Source organism: Somniosus microcephalus, chromosome 8, assembly GCF_052327205.1.
Source record: "Somniosus microcephalus isolate GS21.2 chromosome 8, FLI_Smic_1.0, whole genome shotgun sequence".
Classification (NCBI taxonomy): Eukaryota; Metazoa; Chordata; class Chondrichthyes; order Squaliformes; family Somniosidae; genus Somniosus; species Somniosus microcephalus.
Window position 1 is genome coordinate 272660956 of NC_140994.1, and position 27527 is coordinate 272688482.

The 27527-nt window shown below is 57.7% G+C and overlaps 1 protein-coding gene across 2 annotated transcripts in view; it reads right to left on the reverse strand.

The window, feature by feature from the left end:
• The window catches only part of LOC147114407 (15-hydroxyprostaglandin dehydrogenase [NAD(+)]-like), a 131424-nt gene that overhangs the window by 15451 nt on the left and 88446 nt on the right, over positions 1-27527 (reverse strand). Inside the window, exon 7 of one of the 2 annotated variants that reach the window (XM_085996084.1) lies at positions 20969-21132. The exons of the other annotated variant lie outside the window; for it this stretch is intronic. Within the exon in view, the coding sequence (XP_085852210.1) occupies positions 20969-21132 (164 nt within the window). The remainder of the gene's footprint in view (positions 1-20968; positions 21133-27527) is intronic. 2 annotated transcript variants of the gene reach the window in all.

The window sequence follows — 27527 nt, forward strand, 5'->3', positions numbered from 1 at the left end:
GGGGCAAGGCCATGGAGGGATTTGAAAACAAGGATGAGAATTTTGAAATGGAGGCCTTTGCTTAACCAGGAGCCAATGTAGGTCAGCGAGCACAGGGGGTGATGGGCGAATGGGACGGTGCGAGTTAGGACACGGGCAGCCGAGTTTTGGACGATCTCAAGTTTACGTAGGATAGAACATGGGAGGCCAGCCAGGGGTGCGTTGGAATAGTTAAGTCTAGAGGTAACAAAGGCATGGATGAGGGTTTCACCAGCAGATGAGCTGAGGCAAGGGTGGAGTCGGGCGATGTTACTGAGGCAGAAATAGGAGGTCTTAGTTATGCTGCGGATATGTGGTGGGAGGCTCATTTCAGGGTCAAATATGTCACCCAGGTTGCGAACAGTGTGGCTCCATTTAAAAAATATTCTGCTTTTCTATTTTTCCTACCAATGTGGATAACTTCACATTTCTCCACATTATATTCCATTTGCCATGTTCTTGAATCTTAAGGGTTAATCTCTCTTCTTTTATATAAAATCTAGTCTTGTGTGCTTGCAATTAGCAGTTAACTTAAATTTACTGTTTAAGTTGTAAGTTTCTTCCAGGCTTGGGCAGGGCAAAGCAAGCTCTGTGCTGGAGAGTGGGTGGGGCTAGTTAGTTAATTAACTGGTCTGGATCTGCAACTGCCAGAGAGCTGATTCATAAATCTCAGTAATATATACAAGGAAGGCTAGAGTACAGTTTGTGATGGAGTGCAGCTTGGAACAGAGTGTAAACCTGCAGGTTTGGTGAGTAAAGGAGTGCGGTGAGGAGGGAAGGGAAGTGCTCCTTTCTTCTTTTTCTATCTCTGCCAGCCTCCAGGAGAGCAGGAGTTAAAAATCTGCACGAGAGGGGACAGAGAACAGCGGGAGTTCGGCTCTGTGAAACCCCCCAACTGCCTTCGGAGAAAAATAAAAGGTGACATCACAGGGAAAAGGCAGAGGCAGCGGACCTGAGTGGGAGTGAGAGTGGAGGAGGAGCAAATAGACAGCATGGCAGAGGAAGGTCCGAGAGCAGAGGCAGCGGACCTGACAATAGAAACAAGGAGTGACATCACAGGAAAGTAGGAATGTGATTGGTTGGTCAGTATTTCCGTTTTCTTGGGCATTGGTTTAAATTAAGAGCTGGGATTAAAAACGAAATGTTCAAAACTTAAACACTTAATTCATTAAATACGTTAGAGATGGCAGGGTAGGCGATGTGTTACCGCTGCAACATGTGGGAGCTGGTGGACACCATTGAGGTCCACGGCGACCACATTTGCAGTAAGTGTTGGTTGCTCGAGGAACTTTGGCTCCGTGTTGATGAGCTGGAGCCCAAGCTTCAAACACTGCGATACATCAGGGAGGGGGAGAGTTACCTGGACACTGTGCTCCAGGAGGCAGTCACACCCCTTAGATTAATGAATTCAAATTTGGTCCGTGGTCAGGGACAGGTGGGTGTGACTACGAGTGAGGCAGGTATGGGGACCCAGGAGGTAATGGTGGAGGAGCCTCAGCCCTTGGTCTTGTCCAACAGTTACGAGGTTCTTGCTCTCTGTGTGGGTGAGAGCAGGGACTGCAGGGAGGATGAGCAAACTGACCACAGCCCCGTGGTACAGGTGGGGGGAGCAAAAAGAAATGTGGTAGTGGTAGGGGACAGTATAGTTAGGGGGATAGACACTGTTCTCTACAGTCAAGAGCGTGAGTCCCGAAGGCTGTGTTGCCTGCCCGGTGCCAGGGTAAAGGACATCTCCTCTGGGCTGGAGAGAAACTTGGAGTGGGAGGGGGAAGATCCAGTTTTCATGGTCCATGTAGGTACCAACAACATAGGTAGGACAAAGAAAGAGGTTCTGCTGAGGGAGTATGAGCAGCTAGTGGCTAAATTAAAAAGCAGAACCACAAAGGTAATAATCTCTGGATTACTACCTGAGCCACGAGCAAATTAGCATAGGGTCAATAAGATCAGAGAGATGAACGGGTGGTCAAAGATTGGTGTGGGAGAAATGGGTTTTGATTCCTGGGGCATTGGTACCAGTCGGGACGGGCTTCATTTGAGCCAGGCTGGGACCAGTGTCCTGGCGCATTGAATAACTAGGGCTATAGATAGGACTTTAAACTAAATAGTGGGGGGGGGGGAGGGATACGCTGAGCAGAAATTAAAAAAGTCAAAGAAAAATGAGAAGGCAAAAGTGCAGGGTAGCGATAGGGGTAATGAGAACCAGAGTGTGACAGGAAGGGACAGAGTGTATACACATATAAGAGTGCATCAGAAAGAGGGGTCAGAGTAAGGAAAAATGGTAAAAAGACAAAATTAAAAGCTCTATATCTGAACACACGCAGCATTCGTAACAAGATAGATGAGTTGACAGGACAAATAGAAATAAATGGGTATGATTTGATAGCCAAATGCAGAGACGTGGTTGCAAGGTGACCAAGGCTGGGAACTGAATATTCAGGGGTATTTGCCATTTCGTAAGGATAGGCAGAAAGGAAAAGGAGGTGGTGTAGCTCTGTTAATAAGGGATGAGATCAGTGCAGTAGTGAGAAATGATATTGGCCTAGAAGATCAAGACGTAGAATCAGTTTAGGTGGAGATAAGAAATAGTAAGGGTAAGAAGTTACTAGTGGGAGTGGTCTGCAGGCCCCCAAACAGTAGCCACACTGTAGGACAGAGTATAAATCAAGAAATAATAGAGGCTTGTAAGAAAGGTACGACTAGAATCATGGGAGATTTTAATCTTCATATTGATTGGACAAAGCAAATTGGCAAAGGCAGACTTGAGGAAGAGTTCTTAGAGTGTATACGGGATGGTTTCTTGGAACAATATGTTGTGGAACCGACCAGGGAGCAGACTATTTTAGATCTGGTAATGTGTAACGAGGCTGGATTAATTAATGATCTCGACGTGAAGGATCCTCTTGGGAAGAGTGATCATAGCATGGTAGAATTTCAAATACAGTTTGAGGATGAGAAAGCTAGGTCTCAAACTAGTGTCCTGAACTTAAACAAAGGTAATTACAAAGGTATGAAGGCAGACTTGGTTAAAGTGGACTGGGAAAATATATTACAGGGTAAGACTGTAGAAAAGCAGTGGCAAACATTTAAGGAGATATTTCATAACTCTCAGCAAAGATATATTCCAGTGAGAAAGAAAGACTAAGAGAAGGATGGACCATCCGTGGCTAACTAAGGAAGTAAAGGATGGTATCAAATTGAAAACAAAAGCATACAATGTTGTGAAGAATAGTGAAAGGCCAGAGGATTGGGAAATCTTTAAAAACCAGCAAAGGACGACTAAAAAATTGATAAAGAGAGAGAAGATAGCTTATGAGAGTAAGCTAACAAGAAACATAAAAACAGACAGTAAGAGCTTCTACAGGTATATAAAAAGGAAGAGAGTAGCTAAAGTAAACGTTGATCCCCTAGAGGATGAGTCTGGGGAATTAATAATGGGAAACGGAAATGGCGGAGACTTTGAACAAGTATTTTCTATCGTCTTCATCATAGAAGATACTAAAAGCATCCCAATAATGGATAATCAAGGGGCTATTGGGGTGGGAACTTAAAAGAATCACTATCACTAGAGAGAAAGTACTAGGCAAACTAATGGGACTAAAGGTGGACAAATCCCCTGGACCCAATGGCCTGCATCCTAGAGTCTTAAAAGAGTTGGCTGCAGAGATAGTGGATGCATTGGTTGTAATCTACCAAAATTCCCTGGATTCTGGAGAGGTCCCAGCAGACTGGGAAACTGCAAATGTAACGCCCCTATTTAAGAAAGGAGGGAGACAGAAAGCAAGCAACAATAGACCAATTAGCCTAACATCTGTCATTGGGAAAATGCTGGAGTCCATCATTAAGGAAGTGATAACAGGACATTTAGAAAATCATGATATAGTCAAGCAGAGTCAGCATGGTTTTATGAAAGGGAAATCATGTTGACAAATTTGCTGGAGTTCTTTGAGGATGTAATGAGTAGGGTGGATAAAGGGGAACCGGTAGATGTTGTGTATTTAAATGGGTCATTTTCCAGTTGGCAATCAGTAACTAGTGGGGTGCCACATGGATCAGTGCTGGGGCCTCAATTATTTACAATCTATATTAATGACTTGGATGAAGGGGCTGAGTGTAATGTAGCCAAGTTTGCTGGTGATACAAAGATAGGTGGGGAAGCAAATTGTGTGGAGGACACAAAGAATCTCCAAACGGATATAGATAGGCTAAGTGAGTGGGCAAAAATCTGGCAAATATCCACTTTGGCAGGAAAAGCAAATTATTGGTAAAAAAGCAAATTATTATTTAAATGGAGAGTGATTACAAAATGCTGAGGTACAGAGGGATCTGGGGATCCTTGTACATGAATCACAAAAGGTTAGCATGCAGGTACAGCAAGTAATTAGGAAGGCAAATGGAATGTTGGCCTTTATTGCAAAGGGAATAGAATATAAAAGTAGGGAAGTTCTGCTACAACTGTACAGGGAGTTGGTGAGACCACACCTGGAGTACTGCATACAGTTTTGGTCTCCTTATTTAAGGAAGGATATACTTGCATTGGAGGCAGTTCAGAGAAGGTTCACGAGGTTGATTCCGGAGATGAAGGGGTTGTCTTATGAAGAATGGTTGAGCAGGTTGGGCCTATACTCATTGGAGTTTAGAAGAATGAGAGGTGATCTTATTGAAACATATAAGATCCTGAAGGGGCTTGACAGGGTAAATACAGAGAGGATGTTTCCCCCTCGTGGGGAATCTAGAACTAGGGGGCATAATTTCAGAATAAGGGGAAACCCTTATAAATCGGAAATGAGGAGGAATTTCTTCTCCAAGAGGGTCGTGAATCATTGGAATTCTCTTCCCCAGAGAGCTGTGGAGGCTGGGTCATTGAATATATTCAAGACTGAGATAGACAGATATTTGAGTTACAGGGGAGTCAAGGGTTATGGGGAGCGGGCAGGGAAGTGGAGTTGAGGCCAAGATCAGATCAGCCATGATCTCATTGAATGGCGGAGCAGGCTCGAGGGGCCAAATGACCTACTCCTGCTCCTACATCTTATGTTCTTATGTTCTTGCCGACTCACTTTAAGACGCTCCTTGAAACCGACCTCTTTGACTAATCTTTTGATCACCTGTCCTAATATCTCCTTGTGTGGCTCAGTGTCAATTAATAATCGCGCTCGTGAAGTTCCTTGGGACGTTTTATTACGTTAAAGACGCTATATAAATGCAAGTTGTTATTGTTGCTCTTTCCCCATAGCCCTACAAATTTTTCCCCTTCAAGTATTTATCCAATTCCCTTTTGAAAGTTATTATTGAATTTGCTTCCACCGTCCTTTCAGGCATAAGAACATAAGAAATAGGAGCAGGAGTAGGCCATTCAGCCCCTCGAGGCTGCTCCGCCATTCAATGAGATCATGGCTGATCTTCTGCCTCAACTCCATTCACCAGCCCTATCGCCTTATCACTTGATGCCCTTACTAGTCAGAAATCTATCAACTTCTGTTTTGAATATACCCAATGACTGAGCCTCCACCGCCCTCTGGGGTAGAGAATTCCAAAGATTCACCACCCTCTGTGTGAAGAAATTTCTTCTCATCTCAGTCCTGAATGGCCATAACTTTATATGCTTCAATGAGATCTCCTCTCATTCTTTTGAATTCAAGAGAATACAGGCCTAGTTTACTCAATCTCTTCTCATACGACAGTCCCGCCATCCCAAGAATCAATCTTCGTTGCACTCCCACTATGGCAAGTATATCCTTCCTTAGGTAAGGAGACCAAAATTGTACACAGTACTCCAGGTGTGGTCTCACCAAGGCCCTATATAACTGGAGTAAGACTTCTTTACTCCTGGACTCAAATCCTCTTGTAATGAAGGCCAACTTACCATTTGCCTTCCTAATGGCTTGCTGCACCTGCACATTGACTTTCAGTGACTCATGTACAAGGACACCCAGGTCCCTTTGAGCATCTGCATTCCCCAATCTTTCACCATTTAGGAAATACTCTGCCTTTCTGTTTTTTCTACCAAATTGGATAACTTCACATTTATCCACATTATATTCCATCTGCCATGTTCTCGCCCACTCACTGAGCCTGTCGAGATCCCCTTGACGTCTCTTCACATCCTCTTCACAACTGACACTGCCACCTAGCTTTGTATCATCAGCAAATTTGGAAATGTTACATTTAGTCTCCTCATCCAAATCATTGATATAGATTGTGAATAGCTGGGGCCCAAGTACCCCACTAGTCACAGCCTGCCATCCTGGAAAAGACCCATTTATCCCTACTCTTTGTTTTCTGTCTGTTAACCAATTCTCAATCCATGCTAGTATATTACCCCCAATTCCATGTGCCCTAATTTTGTAGCGCATTCCAGATTACAACTCGCTGTGTAAAAAAACTATCCTCATTTCCCCCTCTGGTCATTGATTCCTATCGATAATATTTATCAATTAACAGAAAATGTCAATACTGGAGATTGGGAAAGAATGATTTTGTCACCGGAGGAAAATTTTGGGTCAATTGGTAAACACCTACAGAGTGGGAGGGTCTTGGGTCAATGCCCCAGTCCAGACAGTCTGGGAGAGGGAGAGAGTAGAGAGGAGACCCGGGGGAAAGGAGATGGGGGACACGGGGAGAGGAGACGGGGTACACGGGCAGAGGAGACAGGGGACATGGGGAGAGTAGAGAGGAGACCAGGGGGAAAGAAGACGGGGGACACAGGGAGAGGAGACAGGGGACACGGGGGCCACAGGCAGAGGAGACGGGGGACACGGGGAGAGGAGACAGGGGACATGGGGAGAGTAGAGAGGAGACCTGGGGGAAAGGAGACAGGGGACACGGGGAGAGGAGACAGGGGACACGGGGAGAGTAGAGAGGAGACCCGGGGGAAAGGAGACAGGGGACATGGGGAGAGGAGACGGGGACGCGGGGAGAGGAGACGGGGGACACGGGGAGAGGAGACGGGGACAACGGGGAGAGGAGACGGGGGACACGGGGAGAGGAGACGGGGGCCACGGGGAGAGGAAACGGGGGACACGGGGAGAGGAGACAGGGGACACGGGGAGAGGGGACGGGGGACACGGGGAGAGGAGACAGGGGACACAGGGAGAGGAGGCGGGGGACACGGGGAGAGGAGAGAGGGGCCACGGGGAGAGGAGACGGGGGACACAGGGAGAGGAGACGGGGCCACGGGGAGAGGAGAGGGGGGCCACGGGGAGAGGAGACGGGGGCCACGGGGAGAGAAGATGGGGGACACGGGGAGAGGAGATGGGGGACACGGGGAGAGGAGACGGGGGACACTGGGAGAGGAGACAGGGGACACGGGGAGAGGAGACGGGGGACATGGGGAGAGTAGAGAGGAGACCCGGGGGAAAGGAGATGGGGGACATGGGGAGAGGAGACGGGGACACGGGGAGAGGAGACGGGGACACAGGGAGAGGAGATGGGGGACACAGGGAGAGGAGACAGGGGACACGGGGAGAGGAGACGGGGGACATGGGGAGAGGAGACGGGCGACACGGGGAGAGGAGACGGGGGCCACGGGGAGAGGAGATGGGGGACACGGGGAGAGGAGACAGGGGACACGGGGAGAGGAGATGGGGGACACGGGCAGATGAGACTGGGGACACGGGGAGAGGAGATGGGGGACACGGGGAGAGGAGACGGGGGACACGGGGAGAGGAGACAGGGGACACAGGGAGAGGAGGCGGGGGACACGGAGAGAGGAGATGGGGGACACGGGGAGAGGAGACGGGGGACACGGGGAGAGGAGATGGGGGACACGGGGAGAGGAGACAGGGGACACAGGCAGAGGAGGCGGGGGACATGGGGAGAGGAGACGAGGGACATGGGGAGAGTAGAGAGGAGACCCGGGGGAAAGATGACGGTGGACACGGGGAGAGTAGACAGGGGACACGGGGAGAGGAGAGAGGAGACCCGGGGTAAAGGAGACACGGACGCGGGGAGAGGAGACAGGGGCCACGGGGAGAGGAGCCGGGGACACGGGGAGAGGAGACGGGGGACACGGGGAGAGGAGACGGGGGACACGGGGAGAGGAGACAGGGGACATGGGGAGAGTAGAGAGGAGACCTGGGGGAAAGGAGACAGGGGACACGGGGAGAGGAGACAGGGGACACGGAGAGAGTAGAGAGGAGACCCGGGGGAAAGGAGACAGGGGACATGGGGAGAGGAGACGGGGACGCGGGGAGAGGAGACGGGGGACACGGGGAGAGGAGACGGGGACAACGGGGAGAGGAGACGGGGGACACGGGGAGAGGAGACGGGGGCCACGGGGAGAGGAAACGGGGGACACGGGGAGAGGAGACAGGGGACACGGGGAGAGGGGACGGGGGACACGGGGAGAGGAGACTGGGGACACAGGGAGAGGAGGCGGGGGACACGGGGAGAGGAGAGAGGGGCCACGGGGAGAGGAGACGGGGGACACGGGGAGAGGAGACGGGGCCACGGGGAGAGGAGAGGGGGGCCACGGGGAGAGGAGACGGGGGCCACGGGGAGAGAAGATGGGGGACACGGGGAGAGGAGATGGGGGACACGGGGAGAGGAGACGGGGGACACTGGGAGAGGAGACAGGGGACACGGGGAGAGGAGACGGGGGACATGGGGAGAGTAGAGAGGAGACCCGGGGGAAAGGAGATGGGGGACATGGGGAGAGGAGACGGGGACACGGGGAGAGGAGACGGGGACACAGGGAGAGGAGACGGGGGACACGGGGAGAGGAGACGGGGGCCACGGGGATAGGAGACAGGGGGACACAGGGAGAGGAGACGGGGACGCGGGGAGAGGAGACAGGGGCCACGGGGAGAGGAGACGGGGGACACGGGGAGAGGAGACGGGGGCCACCGGGAGAGGAGACAGGGGACATGGGGAGAGCAGAGGGGAGACCCGGGGGAAAGGAGACAGGGGACACGGGGAGAGGAGACAGGGGACACGGGGAGAGTAGAGAGGAGACCCGGGGGAAAGCAGACGGGGGACACGGGGAGAGGAGACGGGGGACACGGGGAGAGGAGACAGGGGCCACGGGGAGAGGAGACGGGGGACACGGGGAGAGGAGACAGGGGCCACGGGGAGAGGAGACGGGGGACATGGGGAGAGGAGACGGGGGCCATGGGGAGAGGAGACGGGGGCCACGGGGAGAGGAGATGGGGGACACGGGGAGAGGAGATGGGGGACACGGGGAGAGGAGACGGGGGACACGGGGAGAGGAGACGGGGGACACGGGGAGAGGAGACAGGGGACATGGGGAGAGTAGAGAGGAGACCTGGGGGAAAGGAGACAGGGGACACGGGGAGAGGAGACAGGGGACACGGAGAGAGTAGAGAGGAGACCCGGGGGAAAGGAGACAGGGGACATGGGGAGAGGAGACGGGGACGCGGGGAGAGGAGACGGGGGACACGGGGAGAGGAGACGGGGACAACGGGGAGAGGAGACGGGGGACACGGGGAGAGGAGACGGGGGCCACGGGGAGAGGAAACGGGGGACACGGGGAGAGGAGACAGGGGACACGGGGAGAGGGGACGGGGGACACGGGGAGAGGAGACTGGGGACACAGGGAGAGGAGGCGGGGGACACGGGGAGAGGAGAGAGGGGCCACGGGGAGAGGAGACGGGGGACACGGGGAGAGGAGACGGGGCCACGGGGAGAGGAGAGGGGGGCCACGGGGAGAGGAGACGGGGGCCACGGGGAGAGAAGATGGGGGACACGGGGAGAGGAGATGGGGGACACGGGGAGAGGAGACGGGGGACATGGGGAGAGTAGAGAGGAGACCCGGGGGAAAGGAGATGGGGGACATGGGGAGAGGAGACGGGGACACGGGGAGAGGAGACGGGGACACAGGGAGAGGAGACGGGGGACACGGGGAGAGGAGACGGGGGCCACGGGGATAGGAGACGGGGGACACAGGGAGAGGAGACGGGGACGCGGGGAGAGGAGACAGGGGCCACGGGGAGAGGAGACGGGGGACACGGGGAGAGGAGACGGGGGCCACCGGGAGAGGAGACAGGGGACATGGGGAGAGCAGAGGGGAGACCCGGGGGAAAGGAGACAGGGGACACGGGGAGAGGAGACAGGGGACACGGGGAGAGTAGAGAGGAGACCCGGGGGAAAGCAGACGGGGGACACGGGGAGAGGAGACGGGGGACACGGGGAGAGGAGACAGGGGCCACGGGGAGAGGAGACGGGGGACACGGGGAGAGGAGACAGGGGCCACGGGGAGAGGAGACGGGGGACATGGGGAGAGGAGACGGGGGCCATGGGGAGAGGAGACGGGGGCCACGGGGAGAGGAGATGGGGGACACGGGGAGAGGAGACAGGGGACACGGGGAGAGGAGACAGGGGACACGGGGAGAGGAGATGGGCGACACGGGGAGAGGAGACAGGGGACACGGGGAGAGGAGATGGGGGACACGGGGAGAGGAGATGGGGGACACGGGGAGAGGAGACGGGGGCCACGGGGAGAGGAGTCGGGGACACAGGGAGAGGAGATGGGGGACACAGGGAGAGCAGACAGCGGACACGGGGAGAGTAGAGATGAGACCTGGGGGAAAGGAGACAGGGGAAATGGGGAGAGGAGACGGGGGACACGGGGAGAGGAGAAGGGGACCACGGGGAGAGGAGACGGGGACACGGGGAGAGGAGACAGGGGACATGGGGAGAGTAGAGTGGAGACACGGGGGAAAGGAGACAGGGGACACGGGCAGAGGAGACAGGGACGCGGGGAGAGGAGACGGGGGACACGGGGAGAGGTGACGGGGGACACGGGGAGAGGAGACGGGGGACACAGGGAGAGGAGACGGGGGACACGGGGAGAGGAGACGGGGGACACGGGGAGAGGAGACGGGGACACGGGGAGAGGAGACGGGGGCCACGGGGAGAGGTGACGGGGGACACGGGGAGAGGAGACGGGGGACACAGGGAGAGGAGACGGGGGACACGGGGAGAGGAGACGGGGGCCACGGGGAGAGGAGACGGGGGCCATGGGGAGAGGAGACGGGGGACACGGGGAGAGGAGATGGGGGACACGGGGAGAGGAGATGGGGGACATGGGGAGAGTAGAGAGGAGACCCGGGGGAAAGGAGACGGGGGACACGGGGAGAGGAGACAGGGGACATGGGGAGAGTAGAGAGGTGACCCGGGGGAAAGGAGACAGGGACACGGGGAGAGGAGATGGGGGACGCGGGGAGAGGAGACAGGGGCCACGGGGAGAGGCGACAGGGGACATGGGGAGAGTAGAGAGGAGACCCGGGGAAAAGAAGACGGGGGACACGGGGAGAGGAGACAGGGGACATGGGGAGAGTAGAGTGGAGACACGGGGGAAAGGAGACAGGGGACACGGGCAGAGGAGACAGGGACGCGGGGAGAGGAGACGGGGGACACGGGGAGAGGAGACGGGGGACACGGGGAGAGAAGACGGGGGACACGGGGAGAGGAGACGGGGGACACGGGGAGAGGAGACGGGGGCCACGGGGAGAGGAGACGGGGGACACGGGGAGAGGAGACGGGGGACACAGGGAGAGGAGACAGGGGACATGGGGAGAGTAGAGAGGAGACCCGGGGGAAAGGAGATGGGGGACACGGGGAGAGGAGACAGGGGACACGGGGAGAGGAGACGGGGACACAGGGAGAGGAGACGGGGGACACGGGGAGAGGAGACAGGGGACACGGGGAGAGGAAATGGGGGCCACGGGGAGAGGAGGCGGGGGTCACGGGGAGAGGAGACGGGGACACAGGGAGAGGAGATGGGGGACACGGGGAGAGGAGACAGGGGACATGGGGAGAGTAGAGAGGAGACCCGGGGGAAAGGAGACGGGGGACACGGGGAGAGGAGACATGGGACATGGGGAGAGTAGAGAGGTGACCCGGGGGAAAGGAGACAGGGACACGGGGAGAGGAGACGGGGGCCACGGGGAGAGGAGACGGGGGACACGGGGAGAGGAGACGGGGGCCACGGCGAGAGGAGACGGGGGACACGGGGAGAGGAGACAGGGGACACAGGGAGAGGAGGCGGAGGACACGTGGAGAGGAGACTGGGGCCACGGGGAGAGGAGAGGGGTGCCACGGGGAGAGGCGACGGGGGCCACGGGGAGAGCAGACAGGGGACATGGGGAGAGTAGAGAGGAGACCCGGGGGAAAGGAGACAGGGGACACGGGGAGGGGAGACAGGGGACACGGGGAGAGGAGACGGGGGCCACGGGGAGAGGAGACGGGGGACACGGGGAGAGGAGATGGGGGCCATGGGGAGAGGAGACGGGGGACACGGGGAGAGGAGAAGGGGGCCACGGGGAGAGGAGACAGGGGACGCGGGGAGAGGAGACGGTGGCCACGGGGAGAGGAGACAGGGGCCACGGGGAGAGGAGACGGGGACACAGGGAGAGGAGACGGGGGACACGGGGAGAGGAGACGGGACACGGGGAGAGGAGGCGGGGACGCGGGGAGAGGAGACGTGGCCACGGGGAGAGGAGCTGGGGGACACGGGGAGAGGCGACGGGGGCCACGGGGAGAGGAGACGGGGGCCACGTGGAGAGGAGACAGGGGACATGGGGAGAGGAGACGGGGGACACTGGGAGAGGAGACAGTGGACACGGGGAGAGGAGACAGCGGACATGGGGAGAGTAGAGAGGAGACCCGGGGAAAAGAAGACGGGAGACACGGGGAGAGGTGACAGGGGACATGGGGAGAGTAGAGAGGAGACCCGGGGGAAAGGAGACAGGGGACACGGGGAGAGGGGTCAGCGGCCACGGGTTGAGGAGACGGGGGACACGGAGAGAGGAGACGGGGGCCACGGGGAGAGGAGACGGGGGACATGGGGAGAGGAGACAGGGGCCACGGGGAGAGGAGACGGGGGACACGGGAAGAGGAGATGGGGGACACGGGGAGAGGAGAAGGGGGCCACGGGGAGAGGAGATGGGGGACACGGGGAGAGGAGACGGGGGACACGGGGAGAGGAGATGGGAACCACGGGGAGAGGATACGGGGGACATGAGGAGAGTAGACGGGGGACACAGGGAGAGGAGACGGGGGACACGGGGAGAGGAGACGGGAACCACGGGGAGAGGATACGGGGGACATGAGGAGAGTAGACGGGGGACACAGGGAGAGGAGACGGGGGACACGGGGAGAGGAGACGGGGGCCACGGGGAGAGGAGACGGGGGCCATGGGGAGAGGAGACGGGGGACACGGGGAGAGGAGATGGGGGACATGGGGAGAGTAGAGAGGAGACCCGGGGGAAAGGAGACGGGGGACACGGGGAGAGGAGACAGGTGACATGGGGAGAGTAGAGAGGTGACCCGGGGGAAAGGAGACAGGGACACGGGGAGAGGAGACGGGGGACGCGGGGAGAGGAGACAGGGGCCACGGGGAGAGGCGACAGGGGACATGGGGAGAGTAGAGAGGAGACCCGGGGAAAAGAAGACGGGGGACACGGGGAGAGGAGACAGGGGACATGGGGAGAGTAGAGTGGAGACACGGGGGAAAGGAGACAGGGGACACGGGCAGAGGAGACAGGGACGCGGGGAGAGGAGACGGGGGACACGGGGAGAGGTGACGGGGGACACGGGGAGAGGAGACGGGGGACACAGGGAGAGGAGACGGGGGACACGGGGAGAGGAGACGGGGGCCACGGGGAGAGGAGACGGGGGACACGGGGAGAGGAGACGGGGGACACAGGGAGAGGAGACAGGGGACATGGGGAGAGTAGAGAGGAGACCCGGGGGAAAGGAGATGGGGGACACGGGGAGAGGAGACACGGGACACGGGGAGAGGAGACGGGGAGAGGAGACGGGGACACAGGGAGAGGAGACGGGGGACACGGGGAGAGGAGACAGGGGACACGGGGAGAGGAAATGGGGGCCACGGGGAGAGGAGGCGGGGGCCACGGGGAGAGGAGACGGGGACACAGGGAGAGGAGATGGGGGACACGGGGAGAGGAGACAGGGGACATGGGGAGAGTAGAGAGGAGACCCGGGGGAAAGGAGACGGGGGACACGGGGAGAGGAGACATGGGACATGGGGAGAGTAGAGAGGTGACCCGGGGGAAAGGAGACAGGGACACGGGGAGAGGAGACGGGGGCCACGGGGAGAGGAGACGGGGGACACGGGGAGAGGAGACGGGGGCCACGGCGAGAGGAGACGGGGGACACGGGGAGAGGAGACAGGGGACACAGGGAGAGGAGGCGGAGGACACGTGGAGAGGAGACTGGGGCCACGGGGAGAGGAGAGGGGTGCCACGGGGAGAGGCGACGGGGGCCACGGGGAGAGCAGACAGGGGACATGGGGAGAGTAGAGAGGAGACCCGGGGGAAAGGAGACAGGGGACACGGGGAGGGGAGACAGGGGACACGGGGAGAGGAGACGGGGGCCACGGGGAGAGGAGACGGGGGACACGGGGAGAGGAGATGGGGGCCATGGGGAGAGGAGACGGGGGACACGGGGAGAGGAGAAGGGGGCCACGGGGAGAGGAGACAGGGGACGCGGGGAGAGGAGACGGTGGCCACGGGGAGAGGAGACAGGGGCCACGGGGAGAGGAGACGGGGACACAGGGAGAGGAGACGGGGGACACGGGGAGAGGAGACGGGACACGGGGAGAGGAGGCGGGGACGCGGGGAGAGGAGACGTGGCCACGGGGAGAGGAGCTGGGGGACACGGGGAGAGGCGACGGGGGCCACGGGGAGAGGAGACGGGGGCCACGTGGAGAGGAGACAGGGGACATGGGGAGAGGAGACGGGGGACACTGGGAGAGGAGACAGTGGACACGGGGAGAGGAGACAGCGGACATGGGGAGAGTAGAGAGGAGACCCGGGGAAAAGAAGACGGGAGACACGGGGAGAGGTGACAGGGGACATGGGGAGAGTAGAGAGGAGACCCGGGGGAAAGGAGACAGGGGACACGGGGAGAGGGGTCAGCGGCCACGGGTTGAGGAGACGGGGGACACGGAGAGAGTAGACGGGGGACACGGGGAGAGGAGACGGGGGACACGGGGAGAGGAGACGGGGGACACGGGGAGAGGAGAGGGGGGCCACGGGTAGAGGAGACGGGGGACACGGGGAGAGGAGACGGGGGACACGGGGAGAGTAGAGAGGAGACCCGGGGAAAAGAAGACGGGGGACACGGGGAGAGGAGACGGGAACACGGGGAGAGGAGACGGGGGACACGGGGAGAGGAGACGAGGGCCACGGGGAGAGGAGACGGGGGACACGGGGAGAGGAGATGGGGGCCACAGGGAGAGGAGACAGGGGACACGGGGAGAGGAGACGGGGGCCACGGGGAGAGGAGACGAGGGCCACGGGGAGAGGAGACGGGGGACACGGGGAGAGGAGATGGGGGCCACAGGGAGAGGAGACAGGGGACACGGGGAGAGGAGACGGGGGCCACGGGGAGAGTAGACGGGGAACACGGGGAGAGGAGACGGGGGACACGGGGAGAGGAGATGGGGGACACGGGGAGAGGAGATGGGGGACACGGGGAGAGGAGACAGGGGCCACGGGGAGAGTAGACGGGGGACATGGGGAGAGGAGACGCGGGACACGGGGAGAGGAGACGGGAGCCACGGGGAGAGGAGACGGGGGACACAGGGAGAGGGGACGGGCGACACGGGGAGAGGAGATGGGGGACACAGGGAGAGGGGACGGGGGACACGGGGAGAGGAGATGGGGGACACGGGGAGAGGAGATGGGGGGCACAGGGAGAGGCGACGGGGGACACGGGGAGAGGAGAGAGGAGACCCGGGGGAGAGTAGACGGGGGACACGGGGAGAGGAGACGGGGGACACAGGGAGAGGAGACGGGGGACACGGGGAGAGGAGACGGGGGCCACGGGGAGAGGAGATGGGGGGCACGGGGAGAGGCGACGGGGGACACGGGGAGAGGAGACGGGGGACACGGGGAGGGGAGACAGGGGACACGGGGAGAGGAAACGGGGGCCACAGGGAGAGGAGACGGGGGCCACGGGGAGAGGAGATGGGGGCCACGGGGAGAGGAGACAGGGGCCACGGAGAGAGGAGACAGGGGACATGGGGAGATTAGAGAGGAGACCCGGGGGAAAGGAGACGGGGGACACGGGGAGAGGAGACGGGGACACAGGGAGAGGAGACGGGGGACACGGGGAGAGGAGACGGGGACACGGGGAGAGGAGACGGGGACACGGGGAGAGGAGACGGGGACACGGGGAGAGGAGACAGGGACACGGGGAGAGGAGACAGGGGACATGGGGAGAGTAGAGAGGAGACCCGGGGGAAAGGAGACAGGGGACACGGGGAGAGGAGACAGAGGACACGGGGAGAGGAGACAGCGGCCACGGGGAGAGGAGACGGGGGACACGGGGAGAGGAGACGGGGACGCGTGGAGAGGAGACGGGGACACAGGGAGAGGAGACAGGGGACACGGGGAGAGGAGACGGGGGACACGGGGAGAGGAGACGGGGGCCACGGGGAGAGGAGACGGGGGACACGGGGAGAGGAGACGGGGGCCACGGGGAGAGGAGACCCAGGGGAGAGTAGACAGGGGACACGGGGGGAGGAGACGGGGGACACGGGGAGAGGAGACGGGGGACACGGGGAGAGGAGACGGGGGACACGGGGAGAGGAGACATGGGCCACGGGGAGAGGAGATGGGGGGCACAGGGAGAGGCGACGGGGGACACGGGGAGAGGAGAGAGGAGACCCGGGGGAGAGTAGACGGGGGACACGGGGAGAGGAGACGGGGGACACGGGGAGAGGAGACGGGTGCCACGGGGAGAGGAGAGAGGAGACCCGGGGGAGAGTAGACGGGGGACACGAGGAGAGTAGACAGGGAACATGGGGAGAGGAGATGGGGGACACGGGGAGAGGAGACGGGGGCCACGGGGAGAGGAGATGGGGGGCACAGGGAGAGGCGACGGGGGACACGGGGAGAGGAGATGGGGGACACGGGGAGAGGAGACGGGGGCCACGGGGAGAGGAGACGGGGGACACGGGGAGAGGAGACGGGGGCCACGGGGAGAGGAGATGGGGGGCACAGGGAGAGGCGACGGGGGACACGGGGAGAGGAGAGAGGAGACCCGGGGGAGAGTAGACGGGGACACGGGGAGAGGAGACGGGGGACACGGGGAGAGGAGACGGGGGCCACGGGGAGAGGAGAGAGGAGACCCGGGGGAGAGTAGACGGGGGACACGAGGAGAGTAGACAGGGAACATGGGGAGAGGAGATGGGGGACACGGGGAGAGGAGACGGGGGACACGGGGAGAGGAGACAGGGGCCACGGGGAGAGGAGATGGGGGGCACAGGGAGAGGCGACGGGGGACACGGGGAGAGGAGAGAGGAGACCCGGGGGAGAGTAGACGGGGACACGGGGAGAGGAGACGGGGGACACGGGGAGAGGAGACGGGGGCCACGGGGAGAGGAGAGAGGAGACCCGGGGGAGAGTAGACGGGGGACACGAGGAGAGTAGACAGGGAACATGGGGAGAGGAGATGGGGGACACGGGGAGAGGAGACAGGAGTCTCCTGGTCGGGAGCTGAGAGTTCGGCTGACAAAGGGATCTTGTTCCGGAGCCGGAGCTGGATCTAGTGGATATAAAGCAGTGGAGATTGTGGGTGACCATCAGGCACGGACGGGATGGAGAGCGAACACCCAACCTTTTGCTGCTCTTGGCACACTCTGGTTTTTGTCGGTCTCACATCAGCAGCATGGGCAGAGGGGACACGAGCAACGCAGGGAGACGCGGGGAAACGCGCGGAGACGTGGGGAGAGATGAGTTGGGAGAAGAAATGCGGGGAGAGGAAACACAAGGAGAGGAGAAGAGGAGACGTGGAGAGAGGAGACTCGGGAGATGTGGGGAGAGGAGACGCGGGGAGGTGTGGGGAGAGGAAACACGGGGAGACATGTATTGATGTGGGGAGACACAGGAGTATTCCCAGGGCAGGTACAGCACAGGTTAGATAGAGTAAAGCTCCCTCTACACTGTCCCATCAAACACTCCCAGGGCAGGTACAGCACAGGTTAGATAGAGTAAAGCTCCCTCTACACTGTCCCATCAAACACTCCCAGGGCAGGTACAGCACGGGTTAGATAGAGTAAAGCTCCCTCTGCACTGTCCCATCAAACACTCCCAGGGCAGGTACAGCACGGGGTTAGATACAGAGTAAAGCTCCCTCTACACTGCCCCATCAAACACTCCCAGGGCAGGTACAGCCTGGGTTAGATACAGAGTAAAGCTCCCTCTACACTGTCCCATCAAACACTCCCAGGGCAGGTACAGCACGGGTTAGATACAGAGTAAAGCTCCCTCTACACTGTCCCATCAAACACTCCCAGGACAGGTACAGCACGGGTTAGATACAGAGTAAAGCTCCCTCTACACTGTCCCATCAAACACTCCCAGGACAGGTACAGCACAGGTTAGATAGAGTAAAGCTCCCTCTACACTGTCCCATCAAACACTCCCAGGGCAGGTACAGCACGGGTTAGATAGAGTAAAGCTCCCTCTACACTGTCCCATCAAACACTCCCAGGGCAGGTACAGCACGGGTTAGATACAGAGTAAAGCTCCCTCTACACTGTCCCATCAAACACTCCCAGGGCAGGTACAGCACGGGTTAGATACAGAGTAAAGCTCCCTCTACACTGTCCCATCAAACACTCCCAGGGAAGGTACAGCACGGGGTTAGATACAGAGTAAAGCTCCCTCTACACTGTCCCATCAAACACTCCCAGGGCAGGTACAGCACGGGTTAGATACAGAGTAAAGCTCCCTCTACACTGTCCCATCAAACACTCCCAGGGCAGGTACAGCACGGGTTAGATACAGAGTAAAGCTCCCTCTACACTGTCCCGTCAAACACTCCCAGGGCAGGTACAGCACGGGTTAGATACAGAGTAAAGCTCCCTCTACACTGTCCCATCAAACACTCCCAGGGCAGGTACAGCATGGGTTAGATACAGAGTAAAGCTCCCTCTACACTATCCCATCAAACACTCCCAGGGCAGGTACAGCACGGGTTATATACAGAGTAAAGCTCCCTCTACACTGTCCCATCAAACACTCCCAGGGCAGGTACAGCACGGGGTTAGATACACAGTAAAGCTCCCTCTACACTGTCCCATCAAACACTCCCAGGGCAGGTACAGCACAGGTTAGATAGAGTAAAGCTCCCTCTGCACTGTCCCATCAAACACTCCCAGGGCAGGTACAGCCTGGGTTAGATACAGAGTAAAGCTCCCTCTACACTGTCCCATCAAACACTCCCAGGGCAGGTACAGCCTGGGTTAGATACAGAGTAAAGCTCCCTCTACACTGTCCCATCAAACACTCCCAGGGCAGGTACAGCACAGGTTAGATACAGAGTAAAGCTCCCTCTACACTGTCCCATCAAACACTCCCAGGGCAGGTACAGCATGGGTTAGATACAGAGTAAAGCTCCCTCTACACTATCCCATCAAACACTCCCAGGGCAGGTACAGCACGGGTTATATACAGAGTAAAGTTCCCTCTACACTGTCCCATCAAACACTCCCAGGGCAGGTACAGCACGGGGTTAGATACACAGTAAAGCTCCCTCTACACTGTCCCATCAAACACTCCCAGGGCAGGTACAGCACAGGTTAGATAGAGTAAAGCTCCCTCTGCACTGTCCCATCAAACACTCCCAGGGCAGGTACAGCCTGGGTTAGATACAGAGTAAAGCTCCCTCTACACTGTCCCATCAAACACTCCCAGGGCAGGTACAGCCTGGGTTAGATACAGAGTAAAGCTCCCTCTACACTGTCCCATCAAACACTCCCAGGGCAGGTACAGCCTGGGTTAGATACAGAGTAAAGCTCCCTCTACACTGTCCCATCAAACACTCCAAGGGCAGGTACAGCACGGGGTTAGATACAGAGTAAAGCTCCCTCTGCACTGTCCCATCAAACACTCCCAGGGCAGGTACAGCACGGGTTAGATACAGAGTAAAGCTCCCTCTACACTGTCCCATCAAACACTCCCAGGGCAGGTACAGCACGGGGTTAGATACACAGTAAAGCTGCCTCTACACTGTCCCCATCAAACACTCCCAGGGCAGGTACATCACAGGTTAGATACAGAGTAAAGCTCCCTCTACACTGTCCCATCAAACACTCCCAGGGCAGGTACAGCACGGGTTAGATACAGAGTAAAGCTCCCTCTACACTGTCCCATCAAACACTCCCAGGGCAGGTACAGCACGGGGTTAGATACAGAGTAAAGCTCCCTCTACACTGTCCCATCAAACACTCCCAGGGCAGGTACAGCACGGGTTAGATACAGAGTAAAGCTCCCTCTACACTGTCCCATCAAACACTCCCAGGGCAGGTGCAGCACGGGGTTGGATACAGAGTAAAGCTCCCTCTACACTGTCCCAGGAAATACTCCCAGGGCAGGTACAGCACGGGTTAGATACAGAGTAAAGCCCTCTCTACACTGTCCCATCAAACACTCCCAGGGCAGGTACAGCACGGGTTGGATACAGAGTAAAGCTCCCTCTACACTGTCCCATCGAACACTCCCAGAGCAGGTACAGCACGGGTTAGAAACAGAGTAATGCTCCCTCTACACTGTCCCGTCAAACACTACCAGGGCAGATACAGCACGGGTTAGATACAGAGAATAGCTCCCTCTACACTGTCCCATCAAACACTCCCAGGGCAGGTGCAGCACGGGTTAGATACAGAGTAAAGCTTCCTCTACACTGTCCCCATCACACACTCCCAGGGCAGGCAGACGATGAAACCAATGCTCAATTAATACCAACAGAAAATGCTGGAAACACTCAGCAGGCCAGGCAGCATCCGTGGAGAGAGAAACAGAGTTAACGTTTCAGGTCTGTGACCCTTCATCAGAACAAGCATTTTCTGTTGTTATTTCAGATTTCCAGCATCCACAGTATCTTGCCATTGCCCAATTCCAATTAATACCGCTGGTCACCAGGAATTGGAAATTCAGATTCCAACTTTCATTCTCACTCTATAATGCCGAATGCAGCCACAGTTTTTCTTGCAATGTGCTCCAGTCCTGCAAATTGACCCAGTGATTGTTGTGATGTAGCAGTCTTCAGGATTGGGGTGTCGGTGAAAGATGGACACAGGACATTGATCCGAACTCCAAGACTCTGCGCCACGGAGGCTCCCTAAACACAGCAAACAAAATGGAAGAGAGATTGGAGAAAACTCGGCGCTAAAGATCGAGCAACTGTCACTTTGCATAACCAACCCCAGTATCACACGGCTCTTCTGCTGTGGAACTCCTCACCCACCGCAGCGTCACACGGCTCTTCCACTGTGGTACTCCTCACCCGCCCGTGTCACACGGCTCTTCCACTGTGGAACTCCTCACCCACCCGTGTCACACGGCTCTTCCACTGTGGAACTCCTCACCCACCCGTGTCACACGGCTCTTCCGCTGTGCAATTCCTCACACACCCCAGTATCACATGCTCTTCCACTGTGGAACTCCTCACCCACCCCAGTGTTACCGGCTCATCCACTGTGGAACTCCTCACCCACCCCAGTGTCACCGGCTCTTCCACTGTGGAACTCCTCACCCACCCGAGTATCACACGGCTCTTCCACTGTGGAACTCCTCACTCACCCGAGTGTCACACGGCGGTTCCACTGTGGAACTCCTCACCCACCCCACTGTCACCGGCTCTTCCACTGCGGAACTCCTCACCCACCCCAGTGTCACACGGCTCTTCCACTGCGGAGCTCCTGACCCACCCCAGTGTCACACGGCTCTTCCGCTGTGGAACTCCTCACTGCCACAGTGTCACACGGCTCTTCCACTGTGGAACTCCTCACCCACCCCAGTGTCACACGGCTCTTCCACCATGGAACTCCACACTCGCCCCAGTGTCACATGGCTCTTCCACTGTGGAACTCCTCACCCACTCCAGTGTCACATGGCTCTTCCGCTGTGGAACTCCTCACCCACCCCAGTATCACACGGCTCTTCCACTATGGAACTCCTGACCCGCCCCAGTGTCACACGGCTCTTCCACTGTGGAACTCCTCAACCACCCCAGTGTCACATGGCTCTTCCACTGTGGAACTCCTCACCCACCCCAGTGTCACACGGCTCTCCCGCTGTGGAGCTCCTCACCCACCCCAGTGTCACACGGCTCTTCCACTGTGGAACTCCTCAACGCCCCAGTATCACATGGCTCTTCCACTGTGGAACTCCTCACCCACTCCAGTATCACACGGCTCTTCCACTGTGGAACTCCTCACCCACTCGAGTATCACACGGATCTTCCACTGTGGAACTCCTCACCGCCCCAGTGTCACACAGCTCTTCCACTGTGGAACTCCTCATCCACCCCAGTGTCACACGGCTCTTCCACTGTGGAACTCCTCACCGCCCCAGTGTCACACAGCTCTTCCACTGTGGAACTCCTCACCACCCCAGTGTCACACGGCTCTTCCACTGTGGAACTCCTCACCCACCCGAGTGTCACATGGCACTTCCGCTGTGGAACTCCTCACCGCCCCAGTGTCACACAGCTCTTCCACTGTGGAACTCCTCACCGCCCCAGTGTCACACGGCTCTTCCACTGTGGAACTCCTCACCCACCCAAGTATCACACGGCACTTCCGCTGTGGAATTCCTCACCGCCCCAGTATCACACGGCTCTTCCACTGTGGAATTCCTCACCGCCCCAGTGTCACACGGCTCTTCCACTGTGGAACCCCTCACCCACTGCAGTGTCACATGGCTCTTCCGCTGTGGAACTCCTCATGCACTGCAGTGTCACAGGCTCTTCCACTGTGGAACTCCTCACCCACTCCAGTGTCACACGGCTCTTCCGCTGTGGAACTCCTCACCCACTGCAGTGTCCCACGGCTCTTCCGCTGTGGAGCTCCTCACCCACCCCAGTGTCACACGGCTCTTCCACTGTGGAACTCCTCACCAACTCGAGTATCACACGGCTCTTCCACTGTGGAACTCCTCACCCACCGCAATATCACATGGCTCTTCCGCTGTGGAACTCCTCACCCACCCCAGTATCACACGGCTCTTCCAATGTGGAACACCTCACCCACCCGAGTATCACACGGCTCTTCCGCTGTGGAACTCCTCACCCTCCCCAGTATCACATGGTTCTTCCGCTGTGGAATTCCTCACCCACCCCAGTGTCACACGGCTCTTCCACTGTGTTACTCCTCACCCACCCCAGTGTCACACGGCTCTTCCACTGTGCAACTCCTCACCCACCCGAGTATCACACAGCTCTTCCACTGTGGAATTCCTCACCACCCCAGTGTCACACGGCTCTTCCACTGTGGAACTCCTCACCCACCCGAGTGTCACACGGCACTTCCACTGTGGAACTCCTCAAAACCCCAGTATCACACGGCACTTCCACTGTGGAACTCCTCACCCACTGCAGTGTCACATGGCTCTTCCACTGTGGGACTCCTCACCCACCGCAGTATCACACGGCTCTTCCGCTGTGGAACTCCTCAACGCCCCAGTATCACACGGCTCTTCCACTGTGGAACTCCTTACCCACCCCAGTATCACACGGCTTTTCCACTGTGGAACTCCTCACCCACCCAAGTATCACACGGCTCTTCCACTGTGGAACTCCTCACCCACCCGAGTATCACACGGCTCTTCCACTGTGGAACTCCTCACCCACCCCAGTGTCACACGGCACTTCCGCTGTGGAACTGCTCACCGCCCCAGTGTCACATAGCTCTTCCACTGTGGAACTCCTCACCCACCCCAGTGTCACACGGCTCTTCCGCTGTGGAATTCCTCACCCACCGCAGTATCACACGGCTCTTCCGCTGTGGAACTCCTCACCCACCCCAGTATCACACAGCTATTCCACTGTGGAACTCCTCACCCACCCGAGTATCACACGGCTCTTCCGCTGTGGAACTCCTCACCCACCCCAGTGTCACACGGCTCTTCCACTGTGGAACTCCTCACCCACCCGAGTATCACACGGCTCTTCCGCTGTGGAACTCCTCACCGCCCCAGTGTCACACGGCTCTTCCTCTATGGAACTCCTCAACGCCCCAGTGTCACACGGCTCTTCCTCTATGGAACTCCTCACCCACCCGAGTGTCACACGGCACTTCCACTGTGGAACTCCTCAACGCCCCAGTATCACACGGCACTTCCACTGTGGAACTCCTCACCCACCCGAGTATCACACGGCTCTTCCACTGTGGAACTCCTCACCCACTGCAGTGTCACATGGCTCTTCCGCTGTGGAACTCCTCACCCACCGCAGTATCACACGGCTCTTCCGCTGTGGAACTCCTCACCCACCCCAGTATCACATGGCTCTTCCACTGTGGAACTCCTCACTCACCCCAGTATCACACGGCTCTTCCACTGTGGAACTCCTCACCCCCCCCCAGTATCACACGGCTCTTCCACTGTGGAACTCCTCACCAGCTCATAATCTAACACGATAACCAGTCACGTTCTGGGGCTGTTATGAGGCTCCCCTCAGGGGGCAGTTACCAGGCTCCCCTCTGGTCAGTTACCAGGCTCCCCTCATGGGGCAGTTCCCAGGCTCCACTCTGGTCAGTTACGAGGCTCCCCTCGTGGGGCAGTTACGAGGCTCCCCTGCCAGTGGGGATTCTCATTGGACGAGAGTGTGAATCGGAGAGTTGGGTGCAGAGTTCAGTGGTTTTACTGACTACAATATTGGAAGTGACACTGACCTTAGCCCCATCCTCCCATCCACATTCCCATTGAGCGAGACCCCGTGAGTAAGCTCGGCCCCGAATCTACCAGAGAGCCAGTGATCTGGGCCCGGAATCCATCGGCGATCCAGTGAGCTCGGCCCGGAATCCATCGGAGATCCAGTGAGCTCGGCCCGGAATCCATCAGAGCTTCAGTGAGCTCAGCCCCGAATCTACCAGAGAGCCAGTGATCTGGGCCCGGATATTATCGGGGATCCAGTGAGCTCGGCCCGGAATCCATCGCAGCTTCAATGAGCTCAGCCCGGAATCTATCGGAGATCCAGTCAGCTCAGCCCGGAATCTATGAGAGATCCAGTCAGCTCAGACCGGAATCTATGAGAGATTCAGTCAGCTCGGCCCAGAATCTATCGGAGATCCAGTGAGTTCAGCCCGGAATCTATCGGAGATCCAGTGAGCTCAGCCCAGAATCTATGAGAGATTCAGTGAGTTTGGCCCAGAATCTATGAAAGATCCTGTGAGCTCAGCCCGGAATCTATTGGAGATGCAGTGAGTTCTACCCAGGATCTATCGGAGATCCAGTGACCGGGGCCCAGAATCTATGAGAGATCCAGTGAGCTCGACCCGGAATCTACTGGAGATCCAGCCATAGAGTCATAGGCCTAGAAATTCGGTTGAGGCGCCAAAGTGGCGCCAAGTTCGCCTGGGCGCTGATTTTTGCGCAGCATTCGGAGTAATACCGATCGCCAGAAATTCGGTTTCAGCACCCCTAGAGGGAGACGGGGCGAGGCTCGAGGTGCTCCGCGTCCCTCTTAGGGCGTTGAAACTGAATATCGCAGCGCAACGTGCCGCAGTGCCACACGCTGCGGCATGGTGCGCTGCGGTACTGCAGGCCTTCCTCCCATTGTTAAGGGGGAGGGGCCTGCAACAGCGCGATCCCCGATCGCGAGTGCCGGCAGAAGAGCCCGGCACCAAGGAGAAGTGCCGGGCTCTCGGGAAACAGCCGGCAATGCCGCGGGGGGCGGGGATCAGGAGGCTGGGGACGGCGGTGCTGGCAGGCTGCCGGCGAAAAAAGCTGCCGCCCCGCACCTCCACCTTAACTTGCGCCACTGCCGGCACAGCAAGGCCCCGTGAACCGGGCGCGGGTAGCGAACGGCGCTACAGCGGAATTCGCTACCAAATATCGCGATCGGGGCGCTAATGGGGTGCTGCGCACGCTGATGACGTCATCGGTGGCGGCGCAGCGCAACAGGCTAATGCCACCATTAGCGCCCCCGCTGAATATCGCGGGAGGCGCGGCCAGTGGCGCTACAGCCACTGACTGCCCTCCTTAGGCGCTAACAGGTGGTGCTACATACCCAATTTCTCCCCCATAGAGTTATACAGCAAAGACAGAGGCCCTTCGGCCCATCGTGTCCACGCCGGCCATCAAGCCCTGTCTCAATGCTTCTTGAATGTTGTGAGGGTTCCTGCATCTACCACCCTTTCAGGCAGTGAGCTCCAGATTCCAACCACCCTCTGGGTGAAAAAGATTTCCCTCAAATCCCCATTAAACCTCCTTCCCCTTACCTTGAAACTATGCCCCCTGGTTATTGACCCCTCTACTAAGGGGAAAAGTTCCTTTCTATCTGTTATGTTCAGTACTAACTAGTCGTTTTTATTAAGAACAGCTAGCTTATGCTAGACTCTTTATTGAGCACATGTGGACTAGGTACAGTATCTGTAGAGGCCTCCATCTTGACTGCTGCCTTGTGGGTAGCCTAGTGCATCCTGGGTAGCCCACTCTTATATACATACAGCACCACCTAGTGTACCATTCCAGAATGACAGGTTACTGATCATTACATCCCCCTTTCTTTGAGGTTAAACAAAATCAGTATCAATCAATATCAATCAATAACAACATAAACATCTTCAACAGTCAATACATTTTCAATGTAGTTTTCTTTGTACTCAAAGATGAAGTCTATCAGGCTTTTTTACTTCACGTGTGGATCTTCTCAGCACAGGTAAGTCTGATGTGTTTTCATGAGAGCCCGTATGTGTATTTGTGTTAGATTGTTCTGGTGGTGAGTGACAAGATTCAGTTGCGGCATTGTCATCGATTTGCTCTTCGATAGTCTCTTGTGTTTTTAGGAGGGAACAGCGGTTCCTCCTGAGAATCTGTCCTTCCTCAGTTCTAACAGTGTATGACCTTGGTCCTGCTTCCTCAAGAACTGTACCTTTCCTGTTCCATGCATCTGGATCCTCAATCCTGACAACATCATCCCTTGTCAATGGTTTCAGAGTTTTGGATGACTTGTCATAGTATGATTTCTGTTTCAGCTTTAACAGTTGAAGTCTCTGTCTCAGTTCCTTACTCTGCTTTTCTTTTGCACAGCAGGGTAGCATGGTATGCAACTTGCGACCCATTAGGAGTTCAGCAGGTGAAGAACCAGAGTCTAAAGGTGAGGCTCGGTAGCTCAGCAGGGCGAGATAAGGATCAGACTTGCTTTCTGTCGCTTTCTTCAGTAGCTGCTTGAGAACTTGAACACCTTTCTCTGCCTTACCATTCGACTGAGCATACAAAGGACTGGATGTGATGTGTTGAAAGTCATAATGTGCTGCAAACTGTTGCCACTCCTTACAGTTGAAGCATGGACCATTGTCGCTAACGGCAATCCTGGGAATTCCATGTCTGGCGAAGATGGATTTCACATGCATTATGACACTGCTTGCTGTGGTGCTTGAGAGCAGCGCCATCTCAGGATAGTTAGAATAGTAGTCAATCACTATTAGATAGTCTTTACCATTTAAATGAAAAAGGTCCATACCAACCTTTTGCCATGCTGCTGTTGGTATGTCAGCTACTATCATTGGTTCC